Source organism: Echeneis naucrates, chromosome 6, assembly GCF_900963305.1.
Source record: "Echeneis naucrates chromosome 6, fEcheNa1.1, whole genome shotgun sequence".
NCBI classification, from domain to species: domain Eukaryota; kingdom Metazoa; phylum Chordata; class Actinopteri; order Carangiformes; family Echeneidae; genus Echeneis; species Echeneis naucrates.
In genome coordinates this window covers 16312567-16327985 of record NC_042516.1, presented here as the reverse complement: position 1 = coordinate 16327985, position 15419 = coordinate 16312567, and the positions used below count along the sequence as shown (strand labels likewise).

The 15419-nt window shown below is 39.9% G+C and overlaps 3 protein-coding genes across 6 annotated transcripts; 1 reads left to right on the top strand and 2 right to left on the bottom strand.

Moving 5' to 3' along the window:
• Positions 1–820: 820 nt before the first annotated feature.
• On the bottom strand, positions 821–5005 carry ing4 (inhibitor of growth family, member 4). 4 transcript variants are annotated; one of them, XM_029504116.1, is made up of 8 exons: positions 4945–5005; positions 4469–4540; positions 3776–3942; positions 3534–3652; positions 3310–3411; positions 3052–3196; positions 1728–1789; positions 821–1611 (listed from the first exon to the last, which is right to left on the bottom strand). In XM_029504116.1, the coding sequence occupies exons 1-8, from the start codon at positions 4979–4981 to the stop codon at positions 1572–1574; spliced, it is 744 nt and encodes a 247-aa protein (XP_029359976.1). In that variant the 5' UTR covers positions 4982–5005; the 3' UTR covers positions 821–1571. The 4 variants fall into 4 exon arrangements, with proteins under 4 accessions (XP_029359976.1, XP_029359975.1, XP_029359977.1 ...); XM_029504115.1 differs by having other exon boundaries at positions 3310–3421; positions 3538–3652; XM_029504117.1 differs by having other exon boundaries at positions 3052–3191; positions 3341–3421; positions 3538–3652.
• A 646-nt stretch (positions 5006–5651) lies between these two features.
• Positions 5652–11105, bottom strand: nop2 (NOP2 nucleolar protein homolog (yeast)). The gene is made up of 16 exons (XM_029503964.1): positions 11004–11105; positions 10021–10135; positions 9863–9905; positions 9722–9783; positions 9111–9439; positions 8757–8985; positions 8448–8647; positions 8209–8298; positions 8018–8105; positions 7758–7898; positions 7319–7458; positions 7138–7227; positions 6913–7035; positions 6695–6792; positions 6466–6602; positions 5652–6379 (listed from the first exon to the last, which is right to left on the bottom strand). Exons 2-16 carry the CDS (start codon positions 10124–10126, stop codon positions 5949–5951), a joined length of 2307 nt encoding a protein of 768 aa, XP_029359824.1. The 5' UTR covers positions 10127–10135; positions 11004–11105; the 3' UTR covers positions 5652–5948.
• Positions 11106–11726: 621 nt separating this feature from the next.
• emg1 (EMG1 N1-specific pseudouridine methyltransferase) lies at positions 11727–15215 on the top strand. Its single transcript, XM_029504122.1, has 5 exons — positions 11727–11882; positions 12009–12110; positions 12436–12577; positions 12757–12962; positions 13040–15215. Exons 1-5 carry the CDS (start codon positions 11733–11735, stop codon positions 13151–13153), a joined length of 714 nt encoding a protein of 237 aa, XP_029359982.1. The 5' UTR covers positions 11727–11732; the 3' UTR covers positions 13154–15215.
• The last annotated feature ends 204 nt before the right edge of the window (positions 15216–15419 follow it).

Here is a 15419-nt window from a genome sequence, read left to right as displayed (position 1 = left end):
TTTCTGGTCCAGTCTGGTCTGTGGATGGGTTCAGTCTCTGGTCCAGTCCGGTCTGTGGAGGGGTCCAGTCTCTGGTCCAGTCCGGTCTGTGGAGGGGTCCAGTCTCTGGTCCAGTCCGGTCTATGGATGGGTTCGGTCTCTGGTCCAGTCCGGTCTATGGATGGGTTCGGTCTCTGGTCCAGTCCGGTCTGTGGAGGGGTCCAGTCTCTGGTCCAGTCCGGTCTATGGATGGGTTCGGTCTCTGGTCCAGTCCGGTCTATGGAGGGGTCCAGTCTGGTCTGTGGAGGGGTCCAGTCTCTGGTCCAGTCCGGTCTGTGGAGGGGTTCTGTCTCTGGTCCAGTCTCTGGGGGGGGGGGTTCACTTTTCCTTGCCCAGTCCATCACTCATCACCAATTAACCTGGATGGCTGCCCACACCGGGAATAGGTTCTTATTGTGGGGCGGCAGCGTTAACCACTACGCCACTGTGCTGCTCATGTTAATGCATACATAAGAACATTTTTACATTATATGCCAAGTGAAGCAAACCATGTTGCTCTTCAGTGTTAAGTTAAAAGCTCAAATCATCTTACTGACTCATGAGTCCTGATTCCTCATCTCTGAAGACGTCTCTAACTCATGGCCTAGTGGTTGCTGATGGCGCTTACAGAATGAAAGTTTCCATTTGGAATTCAACATGCTGCCGTTTCCCTCCTCACTTGTAGCCTGGTATATCCCACACACTGAGAAAAATAATATACTCAATGTTCATTTCAGTGCAGTGAAAAACGCACAAAGGACCACACAAGCAGTATTTTTTTTTTTTTTTTTTTGAGGTAGTAGCTGTATTAAAATGATTGACGACACAATCAACCCCTTCTCCCTGTACCAATGTTTCAGCTACAGAAATGACAATACTTTTCATGAAATGTTTTTACTTTCTATACAGCACTCAATCAAATGTTAAAAGGAAATGGTTTAACTCACTACCACAGGCTAATATTGTGGGGATGCACCATATTTCTTCATATTCTTTTGTCCTGTTCAAAAAATAAAACTAGTGTTCCAAGGCTAAGCACAGAACTAACCATATAACAAGCAAAGCAAAATTAACCCCCCGCCCCCTCAAAAAACTAATACAAAAACATAAAAACAAACAACAATCCATGGCAAAACTGTTCTGAGAAAATACTTAAATTTTATAGGCATAATAATGAATACAGTATCATGGAAATGTCAACCGTTAAGCCATGAGTCAGTTTTAGTGTTGATTATTCTTTTGTAAAACAAATGATAAAAAAGTCACAATAACAGCACCAAAAGGAAAAAGGCAAAAAAAAAATAAAATAAAAATAAAAAATGTCAACTGTTACAAAAAACAAATCAATATTTAAATACAATTGTAACCACTTGGCTCCTTCACACACACTGCATCAGACCAAGGCAAACTACATAAAAAAAAGCACCAAATGTTAAGGAAGATGAGAAACTAAAAGTTCTAGTAACTAATGAAGAAATATTCTTCTCATTCTCCATCTGACCAGTGTCCACATTTTGTTCCAGGACAACCAGTTTGCTTTTTTGTTTGTTTTTTTATTTCCTCTTTCTGTCTTGAGAGCACCGTGGACAATACCTGCGTGAAATTCATAAAAAAAATAATGTAAGCAATTAGGCGATTGACTAAAACAATGCATGGAAAGTTGGATGGGACATTTCAGCTTCAGTTTAATTTTAATTCCAGTTTCTCACCATTTTCCTCTTGGTTTAGTTGTCAAGCCCACACATGCGAAATGGAACCACTCAATGGAGCACTGGAGAAAAAATTAAATGGACAATATACTGTTGAATGTTTTGCAAATGGAGCACTAACCGCTAAGACAAAGCAAACAGTTGGAAGCAACGTAAATCTTGTCAAGAGGAAATGATGCATACACTATGTGTTGTGTGACATTTAATCACCCTTACTGGCTGAGGGAGAGCCAAAAGACCAGAGGACTCTTATGACTTTCACATTTATAATCTAGGAAGAATATATAGGATAGAGAGTGCAAATCTATTTAAGTGATAAGTGATTACTGTCGTGTAACATGACTACTATTTATATTTTCTAAATTAATCTGTTTAACCCTCTCAATGTCAGAATTCAACCATAAAAGTTTGTTGGCCTTTGTGATACATAAAGGGCATTTAATGTTAATGCTATTTACTCATATTTTGACAGGCTATTACATCAAATGTTCCTTGCTTTTCTAAGGCAGGGGAACATTTGATGGAGAGAGATATTTATACAGAAATTACTGCTTCTCCCTGAAAACTATCATTATTTTACTGACGATCTTACTTTTGGCAATGTTTCCAATTTTCTAATCAAATTATGTTTGGAGTGCCTTTAGGGGCCTCTGCTTATAGTCTCGAGTTCATAGTTTTCTTTGTATTCTATAAAATGCTTTCACTGTGTACATATTTTGCTGCATAGTTTCTTTGTTTGATCTTGCAATACTTTGATAAAAATTTTATTTATATACCACCAAATCATTGAGTACATGATCTCAGGGCACTTTACGGAATGGGGTTAAAGCCTTCCGATATTTTAGAGAAAAAGTGTTTCAACGATGAGGTCAGGGTCTTGGGACAGGGAGGAGGAAAAACTCCCTGTCACCAAGAAGAGACCAGCTAAAAACCAGACTCAGGGTGGGTGGCCATCTGCCTCAATCTGCTGGGGATAGAAAATAGAATAAGCTTTACACTTTCCTTATAAACGTCAGAAACAACTGTGTATCTCTTCTAGAAGTCGTCGTGGAGAAAACAGTCTCCACTTTTTGCCCCTTCACCTTTTCTGAATGCTACCGATGGTATTAGGTTATTAATTACTCACAAAAGCAAAGATGAAGGTTAGTGTCCTTTTTGTGGTGTTTGTCCCCAGGATTTTTCAATTCCCAAATCAAATCTTTCCCAGTTTTAAGCCCAATTGAAATACCTGTGGCAATGCAAAAATGTCTACAAAACACATAAAAAGGTATCATGCCAAAGGAATTTGCACTCTTGTCTAAGTGCCCCATAAACCAAAACTCACATCAGTGTTGTCACAGCCGATCATCTCGCCATAAGAGACCTGATGACACAGACAATATGTGGGTTCGTTCGGGTCCACTGGCATGTCCAGCACATCAGATGGGTGCACGTTCCCAAAGTTGGAAGAAGGGGTGTTAAATTCTCCTCTGATGATAAAGGTAACATATTTTAATGTCAGTAGTGGAACTATTATTATTATTTTAATCGCAGCAAATAAACACAGCTCCACCACAAGCCTGAAAGTAGATGCACAACATACGGTTGAAGGAGTTTGACTTTCTTCTGTGCGCTCTTGGGACTGCCATCTTCATCTGAACTTTTCACTTTAGACCTTGTTTTAGCTGCCTTTTTTTCCTTCTGTCTGGAGTCACCTGGAGAAACACAATCATTTCAATAAATATGCACCTAAGCAGTCATTTAAAAGATTTTTCAATTTCTTAATGCAAGAATAAAAAAAAGACATGCAACAAAAATAATGGACACATACCTTTCTTTCCCTTACTGGAGGTGGAATCATAGTCTGTGCTCTCAATCTGCTTTTCCTTCAGGTCAGCTTCAAACCGAGCGAGGTCTGTGTCAAGACGTCTGATGTGCTTGTCAACCTGCAGAAAACAGAAATTCAGCAAAGTGGCTGTGATGCACATGTTACAGTGCGTCTCTGTATTGATCTACTCATATGATTCACAGATATATGTAAACATTGTGTTTATTTATAGGATACTAACCATTTCATAGGTCTGCATGGCCAATTGCACCTTATCATCGCCAAACTCTTTGCATTTACTGTAGGACTGCTGAATCTGCCTCAGTATGGACAGCTTTTGCTCAGAGGAAAGAGTCCGGGCGTTGGCTGTGTATTCTTTAGCCAAAGAGTCTATTTGTCCTTTGAGATCTAAAGGAGTGACAAGGAATAAAATAAAAAAACAAATGTGATTTCACCGTTTATAGGAACATACAGAAATGGTTATTCTTTACTTAATAATTCCCAACTCTAAGGGTGTTTTATATTCTGCTATTTTATCACTGGAAAGTGCAGTGGTTCCCAATATTGTTGGCCTAAAATATTAAGTTATGTCCATTTCTGATCACTCATACCAAGTTCCTCTTTATTTGTGTGTGAAAATAAACATTCATAGTAAAAATAAAAATATTTTTTTGTCTTTTTGGTTTACATGATTGGGTGGATTTCCAGATGCCGAAAGAAGTAGAAGTCTATCAATATCTAACATAAATGTGAAGACACAAACGTCAGACCAAAGCCCATTTTCTTCCACATTCCTCTCGTTGAAAAACCACCTCAGACTGAACTTGGGCAGATCTGACTGACCATAGTTTTAAAAGATGGCTTTGTGTTTAACAGCTCTAATTTCTCCAAATGGGACACACATGGCCTGTGTTTTCAGACTTCTCTGTCTCACCCTCTGTGCGTTGATCGAGGTCCCTCATCAAATTGAAGTTTCTCTGCAGCTCGAACGGGAGGTTTTCTATGCCTGGAGAAGTGAAATGAAGGAGCAGAGAGTTCAGCACCAAACAACGTGAGCATTACAAGCTAGCTCCAGCTGCCATTAGCCAGCTTTCCCTGCTAAACAATACGAGGCACAACTACGGAACAATCCTGCTCGTTCAGGGATCTGGAGCTCTTTCTTTAACAGCTCCTGTAGTCTCTGTACTGTGTGCTCTCAGGCAGCATTGTTTCCTCAACACAGTACGGTGTGTGCTTCCAGCAAATAGCCAGAGCCCAAACCCGCCGGCCGTTACGAAACACCTACACCTACTCACAGCGGCCGTTTCACGACAAACTACACACAACACAACGAAGCACAGAGGAACACGCCATCTAAAATATCAAACAGACGCGTTTCCCATTGCGATTTTATCACGGTTAGCATCTTACTGTCCAAATAGTGCTCCAAATACATCCCCGCCGCCATCTTGGAAAATGTAAACAACACGGCTTCCTGTGTGGACTGGACCGATCTGACCTTTCCCAGTGTGAATAACACACATGGACTAACGATGCCACACTTAACTTCACTAAATGTGAACCTCCGCACATATGATTAAAGACAGTAGGTATATGGAGAGAACACACACCTACACACAGGCCTTATTTTATTTTATTTTTTTACCTGAAGGTGTGACGGACCAACATCTGAATTTAATCTGAGTCTGTTCATATTCTGGCAGTCTGCGGACCTTTGACTTCTTTTGGGGAATCCGGTTAAAATTAGATAAATCCACCTCTGAATACAAATAAAATAGATTTAGTCCCCCCCCGTATAAGATACATTATCACTCATTGCAGTTCTATTTCAAATATTCAACATGTTTCTCTGTCATAATTTCAACTACAAATACAGCCTCTGGTGTTTAAAAAGTTATTTGTGGTCAAATTGATCTCTATTACAAATATTTGAGTGTATGACCAACAAAACTGTCAAATTTTAAATAGTGATGATGATAAAATTAAAATTAAAGCGTTCTTCATAGATGATGTTAACATTTACCTCCACTCATCACACAACAAGGATTTAGTAGTTAAGACAAGTAAAACTTTTTCCAATTAATAATGAATAAAACAAGGAAAGAGGAAAATATCTTAAAAGATTTATTATGCGGAACAGGTTTCTGAAAGTTGTCGCAATCTGGAATTAAATCAACAGACAAACACCAAGAAAATTCTGTAATACAAATAAAAAGGGAAGACTACACTCATTGCTGACTGGTCAAATTCGCCTGCACATACAATTATGTTTAACACACTGAGTATTGTTGCTCTGAAAAACCAACATAACACACCAACTACAACCAAATAGACCTGAATCTGGTAGAGTAATGGAGTTTTACAAAGCTTTTACATTACCCAGTACATTTGTACAGACTGTATACAACGTCACTCTACTCTGACTTTTGCAACATTTTTTTCAACTTTTTGAATTTATTCTTTCCCATTCTTTTCTTTCCCTTCAAATGTGATTTTGTCTTTTTGCCCTGCTTTTTCTCAAATCTGCTCCCTGTCTTTTTTCCAGCTTTTGACGTTTCAGTCTCCTCAGTTGTCTTCACTGTGGGCTTCTTGGCCTCTGCCCCTTTCACAGTCTCTGGATCCATCTTGGCGATCTTTGCCTGTTTTGGTCCGGTGGTTGAGTTCTTTTTGCCTTTAGGTTTGATCTTTGCCTTTTCCTTTGCTGCAGTTCCATTGTGTTGGGCTTTTTCTTTTGCACTGCCTGCCTTACCAGGAACAGTCTTACTGATCTTGTCGCTTTTAGAAGGTTTCACCGGGGGAGATTGTGTAGCTGCCGTCGCTTCAGGAGCTTCTGAATCTTCCTCATCTATATTAGCAGAGAAACAGTTAGTATGACATGAAACATTAACTATCATGAACTGAGCTGTCAAGTAGTCATAGAAATTGTTTTACCTTTTCCCGCTGGTGTGGTTGGAATTACATTGGAGAACTTCTTCAGTTTGGCAACAAAAAACCCATCCATATTATGGGAATGAGGGTAAAATCGCCGAGAGAGTTTCAGAGAAGGATGGAATCTGCGTTCTTTGAACCTTGAAGAATAAAAAAAAAAAAAAAAAACATGGTTAAAAGTGGTTGCCTTTCAACCCCAATGCTTGGTGAAAACACTATTTATCTTATTTACCTTGTGAAGCCCTCCTTGCCAAAGTCAAGTCCTGTGGGAACCAGTTTGACATTCCTTTTCTTTAAAGCATAGTCCACCACCCATTCATTCTCCTCCACCTAGTGGAACACATGTTCATTGATTCCAAATTTTCAAAGAAAATCAATTTTCTTAGATAATCTACACCATAATCATAATCAGGTTTGGGCACATAAATGTCAATCCACAGCTACACTCACCATTATTGAGCATGTGCAGTAGACCAAATATCCTCCAGACGGTGATTCAGCATTGACCGAGTCTATGGCAGATAGAAGCAACTCTTTCTGCAGGTGAGCTGAGCGCTGGATATCTGCCTCGTCCTATGGGGAAGCAGGAGAATCGCAGGAACAAAGTATTAAAAATGTTATTTAACATCTAAAATATGGCTCTATGAAGGACATGAATGGTGAAGGGCAGTTTACCTTGCTGGTTTTCACTGCTGGATCTTTAGCAATGACTCCTGTACCTGAGCACGGAGCATCAAGCAGTACTCTATCAAAGCCACCCATTACCTGTGGGCAAAAGAGTCAACAAGTCAGCACACTGCATACAATGTCGAGTAAACGACACACCATAGAAATTAGCTCTCTGTATGAATGTTACCTTTGGAAACTGCCTTCCATCGTAATTACAGACCACAGTGTTGGTGACGCCTAGGCGGTGGATGTTTCCCACCACACTCTTCAATCTTTCAGCGTTGGCATCATTAGCCACGATCATGCCTGTGTTTCTCATTAGCTGAGCTAAAAGTGGAACATTCACATACATCATTAAGTATGTTTCATTTTAATGTGAGAAAGGTTTGCATTTGCTATAATCTACATTACAGCCGAAATGATCAATTATTTTAGCCATACAGAATTTTATTTGCTCATATTTGGATACTCATCTCAACTAAAAAACAAAAGAACACCCCTACTATAATTTCTTCCTTCAGTCACTTATTATCCATATGACTTAGCAGATTAACCAATGACCAAATCAATCAATCGTAGTCAATAGTAACGCAAAACAACTGAACGGAATAACTGAGGCATCTTACCAATATAGCTGGTCTTGCCTCCTGGAGCGCAGCTCATATCCAGCACCAACTCTCCCTCCTGAGGTGAAAGCGCCATGACTGGTAGAAAACTGGAGGCTCCCTGCAGCATGTATTGACCAGCCAGATATTCTGGTGTTGCACCTGTTGTAAGATTACAGTTCGAGCTGGTGAGGCTGCGGTCAATCTGATGTCCTCCAATAAAGATCCTTAAAATCTCCTATACAGATGTAGATCCTATACAGTAATTCACTGAATCTCACCTATTGGTACTGAGGAGTCATAGATCACCAAACCCACTTTAGACCATTTACCCAGTGGATCAAGGTTCACTCCTCTGTTGATGAGGGCCTTAAAGAAGGAAAGACATAGACAAACACGTGAGACGTGCAAGATATTTTGTAAAAATTTCTATATGAAAATTCAATCCATGTTTTAAAGCCCAAGCAGTTACCTGTGCAAGGTCCCGCCTCCTTGTTTTCAATGTGTTGGTCCGAATGGTGACAGGTCTGTGAATTTCATTGGCCTCAAGGAAATCAACCAGCTGTCAAGAAAAAATGAAGACCAAATGAAGCTAACAAACATTACAATAATTTCAACTACACCCACAATGGCAACTGCGTCTTAACAATAGCAAAAAATTTCTACTTTGTAACTGTGTATATCATTCAGCCACCATGGGAGAACACAGACCTCTGAGAGAGGGAAGAGGTCTATTAATTTCTCAATGAGGAAGGTGTTGTAGCTGTAATAAGTGCAGAGATCTCTCTTCAGGAGTGAGATGTACTCTGCCCTCTCTTTCCCCTCCTCCCTTTTCGTTGAGAAATTACAAAGGACATCAATGTTGTCCTTTATTCGCTGATGAATTGTCTTCAGGTCTAGAGGCAGGATACCTTAAGAATGCAGAGAAAAATGCTATTATTGTTTGCAGAGCATTTGGTGTAAATCTGCTGTAACGTGTTGCTTTTTGGAATCGTATGGGAAATATCTTAAATCACTCACCTTCCCTCTCAGTCTCGTCTGCCACAGGAAGCTTAAATTTGTCAATTTCCTCGATGTTGGCCTGTACTGCGTCATCCTCATCCATGTCAGCATCTTCATCTTCATCATCTTTTTCCTCCTCCTCCTCCTCCTCCTCATCATCGTCGTCGTCATCATCATCATCACTCTCGAGACCCATGGTTTCTTTCATCTTTTGCTCTTTCTTGGCTGCACGCTCAATTGGAAGGAGCTAAACGTGAAGTAATAGCAAAGGACAGTAGTTATTAAATCAGAATATTAACTTTTACTACATTAACAACTTTGAACTTTTTAAGATACACTCGATGTAATTGCTGAAGTGTTGGCTTTACATACTTCCTCTGCATCACTGTCTTCTTCTGCTGCGTCATCCGCACTGCCGTCATCAGGCGCGCCATAGTCGTCTACCATTTCTTCATCATCGTCATCATCGTCATCAACCTCCTCCATTTTCACTTCAGATTTTTCATTATTTTTTCCTTGGTCTTTCCCTGCTTTCTTCTTCTGCTTCTGCTTCTGCTGCTGCTGCTGCTGCTCCTCCTCCTCCTCCTCCTCCTCCTCCGTCTCCTCCCAGTGCTCATCACTGTCATCTTCACTTTCAGCTTCATCAATTTTGCGCTTTCTTTTTGATGGTTTCAACCATTTACTGTTCTCATCAGTGAATCCTTTACAGAGAGAGAGAAACAAAAAATGTATTTAATATTTACCGTAATTTTCCTTTTTTGGTTTGTTTTAATTATTTTAGACTTGTTTAAATGTTTTCCCTATAAACTTAAAACTTTGATTGATTTTGTTTAAATCGTACTGTTATTCCATTATGCCCACATTTACGTCTTCACATTTAGTACATGCACATTATTTGCCACAGAAGTTATTCAGAAACTAAATATCCTGAAAAGTCCAAAAAAGTCTTGTGTTTAAAGAGGCCAGTCTTTTTTGAGTTTCACCTTTTCTGGGTTCCTCTTCACCAACCTTTGGCTTTTTCAAAGTCTGAACTCTCTTTGCAGCTCTGAAAAATGACAAGATGAATGAGAAACTTGTAAACACACAGTTTTTTCTGTTTCTTCTGGGATCAGTTAACCTCTTACCTTTTCCTGGCTCTACTTGACAGACGTTTTGATTCATGTTCCTCTGCAGAGAGTCAAAAGTAAAACTTCTTGGTGAACAAGCCTAGATGATGTTTGGCGCATATTTCAACACTGAAGAAATGTGTAAGAAGAGCTGACAGAAAGGAAACCATAATCACCGTCAGTTATAAACTTGGCCAACTCGGTCTCTGCTCCTTGTTGTTTCTTGGCTTTTTTCCCTGGCCCTCTCTTCACCTTGTTGGTGGGATCTAACCTCCGACCCATGACTCCAACCTATACAGGTACCCAGAAAAGCAGGAGAAAGAAAAAGATCAGTTGTTTTCCTTTGCAGAGGTCTGCTGAATTCATTGCTGGTCCTCTTCTGGTTGTGATGGGAGTTATTTAGGAGAAAAATGTCATAACAATCTAGCTGCTCAAGGTATGTAAACAACAATATGATCAACATCAATATTTTTGGAAAAACACATTTGTTGAAAAAAAAAATTGATTTGTTAAGAAAAATGATAAATGTTTGTGATTTAATCTGACTAGAAATTGCCTCCATAATCAATCAAACAACCACATATACCGCAACTGCAAAGAAATCTTAGGATGGTAGCAGCAAACCTAATCATGTTGTGCAGACCCTCAGTGAGATGTTGGAGAACTTTGATACTCAAAAAAACTTTTTTATTTTAAGAATACGATGAGATGAGATTAAATATGTAAAGCTGAAAGAATAAGAGACAATAACTGCATGGAAAATAAATCTGCAGAACAACACAATATCACCACTTCAGTCGCACTACAGAGTTACCATGTTACTTCCATAGAGTGCAAAAACATGTCATGTGTAGGACATGTTTCCTATTGCAGACATCCTGATATATCTCTGCGGTCATTATATTCCTTACTTTTATTTTCCAGTCGTTTCTGGAGATACACTTAGGTTAGTGCTGAATTATTACACGGGCACTGCTGAACCTTCGCAGTGACAGTTATGTTGCAACAGAATTAAGACCATTTGCACACCGACTATAGCTACTATAGCTGATCTAACTCGGCTGTGATCGTAAAAGACCTCGGAGCTCAGTTTTTAACATCGCCTGGCTGAGTGTTTTTCCACCGACTGGATCTGTGTAACATGCGTTCACGTACTCACCGATTAATCTCACACTTTGTGCTCTGATTTCTGACTACGGTGGAAGATCAGAATTTTTCACACGTGAATTTGACTCCAACACGTTGTGGACGAGCATCCGTCGCACGCGAATGACGTCAGGATGGTGGCGACGCAGACGCGTGATTTAAAGTTTTTAAATAAAGTTATTAATCACAAACATCAACACACAAACAAGCACACGATGGATGAAAGGGTGATCTTCAGATGCTTTTTGACAAGTGTACTTGTGATCGATATTACACTCTCAATGACTGGGTGGCGTTTCACGGAGTTTACAAAATAGGAAATGGATAGTAATAATGACATTTTAAAGTTTATACAAAAAAAAAAAAAAAAAAAAAAAAAAAACAAAACTAGAGATTTTAATTAAAGAGATATCCCAACAAAATAAAACTAAAATTGTCAGGTTTTTACACTCAAATTATATTATGATATGCTTTAGAGAACATGTTAAAGTTGTGTTTATAATAACTAACATGAACAAACTGTGCCAATGAAGTTAAGAGAAAAGGAGCGAAACGTAGCGCAAAATAAACTTTAATGGGGCTTATGTTTGTATAACATTAACATGCAATTCTCTGGGCATGAAATGTTTGTAATTTTATTCTTCAGATATAACTATATTACAGTCTATGTACGATAGACAAGCACACGTGAACGAGCTCGATTGCGATGACGTAGACAATCTGCGACAGACAGGGAGGCATCATGGCGGCACCAAATGGGTCGAAGCGTGGTCTCGAACATTTGGACGAATATGAACCCAAACCAGCCAAACATCTCCGCAGTCTGCACGACCGGATGGCCGAGCGGAGACTGGTGGTCATTCTGGAGGGAGCCTCGTTAGAGACGGTGAAGGTGAGCGGACAGAATGTGTTCGAGTCCCGGTGTGATTCCTGCCACAAGTGGAAGTGACATCGACAGCCAAACATTTAGAGTCTAGTCACTTTAGAGATTGATTCAGATATGTTTGGTTTCGTTCAGGTCGGGAAAACATTCGAGCTGTTGAACTGCGATCAGCACAAAAATATGATCATCAAAAGTGGAAGAGATCCAGGACACATCAGGCCAGATATCACACATCAGGTATCACTCACCTCAGAAAACATCACCAATCCCCCATGACCTGTTTAACATATGAAGTATTTCACATAACAGTTTGTAGTCCCATGTGTGTCTCTTTATCATTGTGTTGTGCTTTGGTAAGTTTGCATGCATTTTGTGTTGCTGCACATTCAGTTTTATTGAGCAGGAAGATTTAGATCTGCTTATTACTTGTTGCCCTTCTGGAGCCCTTTTTAGGTTTTTGAAGACATGTCACTACAGCCAAACTTCCTGAAAGATGGAATTTTGTTAACTTCAGACCCCGTTTGAATAACTTATTTCTTCAATATGTTCTTTGTGTCACCAGTGTCTGCTCATGTTGATGGACAGTCCACTGAACAGGGCAGGTCTACTGCAGGTTTACATCCACACAGAAAAAAATGCATTGATAGAGATCAACCCACAAACCCGAATTCCAAGAACCTTCACCCGCTTCTGTGGCCTCATGGGTGAACTACCTCCTCATTTGTGTTTTTATTTATTTGTTTTTGCCTGTTGTTGCATGGTTTAAATACCAGTTGAATAGATTTTTATGCGGACAAAGCTCAAAATAACGTGTTATTATTGATCCTTTACTTTCCCTCCATGGCTCTTCTTAATGTTTTTCTTTTGTCGCTTCACATCTTAGTTCAGCTGCTGCACAAGCTGAGTGTCCGAGCTGCTGATGGGCCACAGAAGCTTCTCAGGATGATTAAAAACCCAGTGTCTGACCACCTGCCTCCCGGCTGCCCTCGCATCAGCACCTCATTCTCTGCAGGAGAGGCTGTCTGCCCTCGGTCGCTGGTGCCAGAGGGACCAGCTGCAGTGGTGATCGGAGCATTTGCACATGGAGCTGTAAGAAATAACTCTGTGGCTGATTTGCTGCTTGAAGTTTGAAATATTTATCTTACTGACCTCTCTGCTTTCATAAGGTGAATGTGGACTACACAGAGAAGACTGTGTCGATCAGTAACTATCCGCTCTCTGCTGCGCTGACCTGTGCCAAGATGTGCTCGGCCTTCGAGGAAGTGTGGGGTGTCCTGTGAGAAACAGGTGATGGACTACTTGGACATTTTTGGATATGCAGGACACGTTCCACCAAAAGATTCATTAGTGAGGGCGTGTGGACTACAAGTATGATGCTGTTTGGCCACCATGTGGACTACATTCAGTTTGGTACCCAGTCCTCCTTTTTCATGTAAAAAGATGGTTTTTCTTTCTTTTTTTTTTTTTTTACAATTGCCAATTGTAGTAACCAGTTTTTGTAGCTGCGAATGTTAATACAATTTCATTAAAATGTACAGCTCAATAATGTGTGAGGAAGTACATGGATTTCTCTACTTAACCAAAGTGTAAAAAAAAAAAAGACTTTTTCTATTATATTATATACAGCTGACACACAAAAAGTAAACACGCAATTTCAGTTTATTACCAGTTGCCATAAATTACACCGACTCTTTAATAGTAGTAAGCTCTTCTCCTCTGACTTTGTTTTTTTAATTGTGCTCTTGCTTTACGACGCCTCTTTCTTGGTGGTCGTTTTTTCTGGGAGTGTTTGTATTCGTGTCTGTTTTTCTTTGGCTGATGTCTCCGAGTCCTTTGAGTTTTTCTTCCTCCTTTTCGGACCCCTGTGGGTTGCTTTTTTCTAGGTCCACGTTTCTTCCCTGCTGGCTTTCGGGATTTTCTTGCTTTAGGTGTCCTCCTCAGTTTGTGAGATCTGCCGGCTGGTTTGTGAGTATTGCCTGTTGGATTGTGTGCTTTGGCTGCTTGTCTGTTCTTCCTGCTTTTTGGTTTCTGTGATTTTCCTTTTAGTTTGGTCTTCATGGGTTGTCTCTGTGACTTTTCTGCTATTTTGGGAGATTTGCTGATGGCTTTTCTCTGCCTCAGCTCTCCTTTCTGTTTGGGGGATGTCACAGTGCTTGTCCTAACACATAGTGTGTCGGTCTTTTTGAAATTTTTGTAAAAAAGGAATCGAAATTCAAATTAATTATAGACTACACTTGACAGTACAAACTTCTTCTTTCTAACTTTGACATTGAAATGTTGAGGTCAGGTCAACACTGAATCACATAGGTAACAAAACTGCTGCTGTTCTCAGAAATTTTCAAGTTTGGCTTTGCCAATGTAATATATATTTATAACATATACAAAGCGGCAGTTATCTGCCCGACTGTCATTTAGCGTTGTATTTCCCTCTTAACAAATACCAATGTATTTACAGGTTAACAAATAGGAATGTACTCTTTACCTTATTGTTCAGCTTTAACCTCGTGTTTCTTGTAGTTCGTACAAGTGTCATATTGTCAACCAGCCTTTTGGTTACTGTGTTCACCCGCCTGTTGTTCTTGGTGACTTCGTAGCCTCCAGCAACAAGTGTCTGCTTGAGCTCTGCCATAGAGATGCCACCTTGGTGTTTGCATTGGGAAACCATGCTGAGGATGAGCTGGGAGATGGGGTGTGATGCTGGGTTTGTCTTAGATGCATTTTCAGCCTCACTTTGAATCTGATGCTTGAAAAGGCGAACAGGAGTCTCTGAAAAAATCCATAATGCAGTCAAAAGGTTGTGTGATATAAATCCTGTTCTGACATCCTCATTATGAAGTGTTGAGCCTGTCACAGACGTGATCACAGTGATAGGATAAATGTAAACTACTGTCTAAAACACAGTTAGTCGTATTTTGTCTGTTTTTATTTTTTCTGTTTTTGTACTTGTGGTAAATTTTAAGGTTTCAGCAGAATGACAGAAATTACATTGTAAAGATACAAACTCACACATTTGCGGTATTTTCTAAATTGAATCAAACATTTTCCTGCTTTCAGGCCTAAAACGTTGCTTGTTCAGTCTATAAAATACTATCTTAAGTTTACTGATGTGGAACAACTCAGATAGTAAATCTGTTATCAAAAATGATTGCCAATAAATTTGATGTCAATGAACTATAAACATGACTTTACAAACTCCCTGCTGTTAAATGCTGCTGTGATCATTTTATACCATAACACCATTTAGTTGTCACTGACTTGGCACAGACGCTTGTCTCTTGCCTGCTGGCTCCTTCTGGTCCTGGATGGCCCGTTTCAGTAGTCGGCCCAAACGTTTGGCTCCTGCTTTTCCAAGGCCTCTTCCAGTCTGAATTTTTGAAGGTTTCCCTGCATGTTTAATCAGCCTCAAAGGTGTATTTTCTTTTGCTTTAATGCTTATAGTAATATTTCCCCGTGCAGCCCTCCCTGAGGCTTGTTTGGCTGTTGCTTCCCTCCGCATGCTTCCTGTTGGGCTTTTTCATCATTTAAAAAAAACCCCTGCTGTATGAA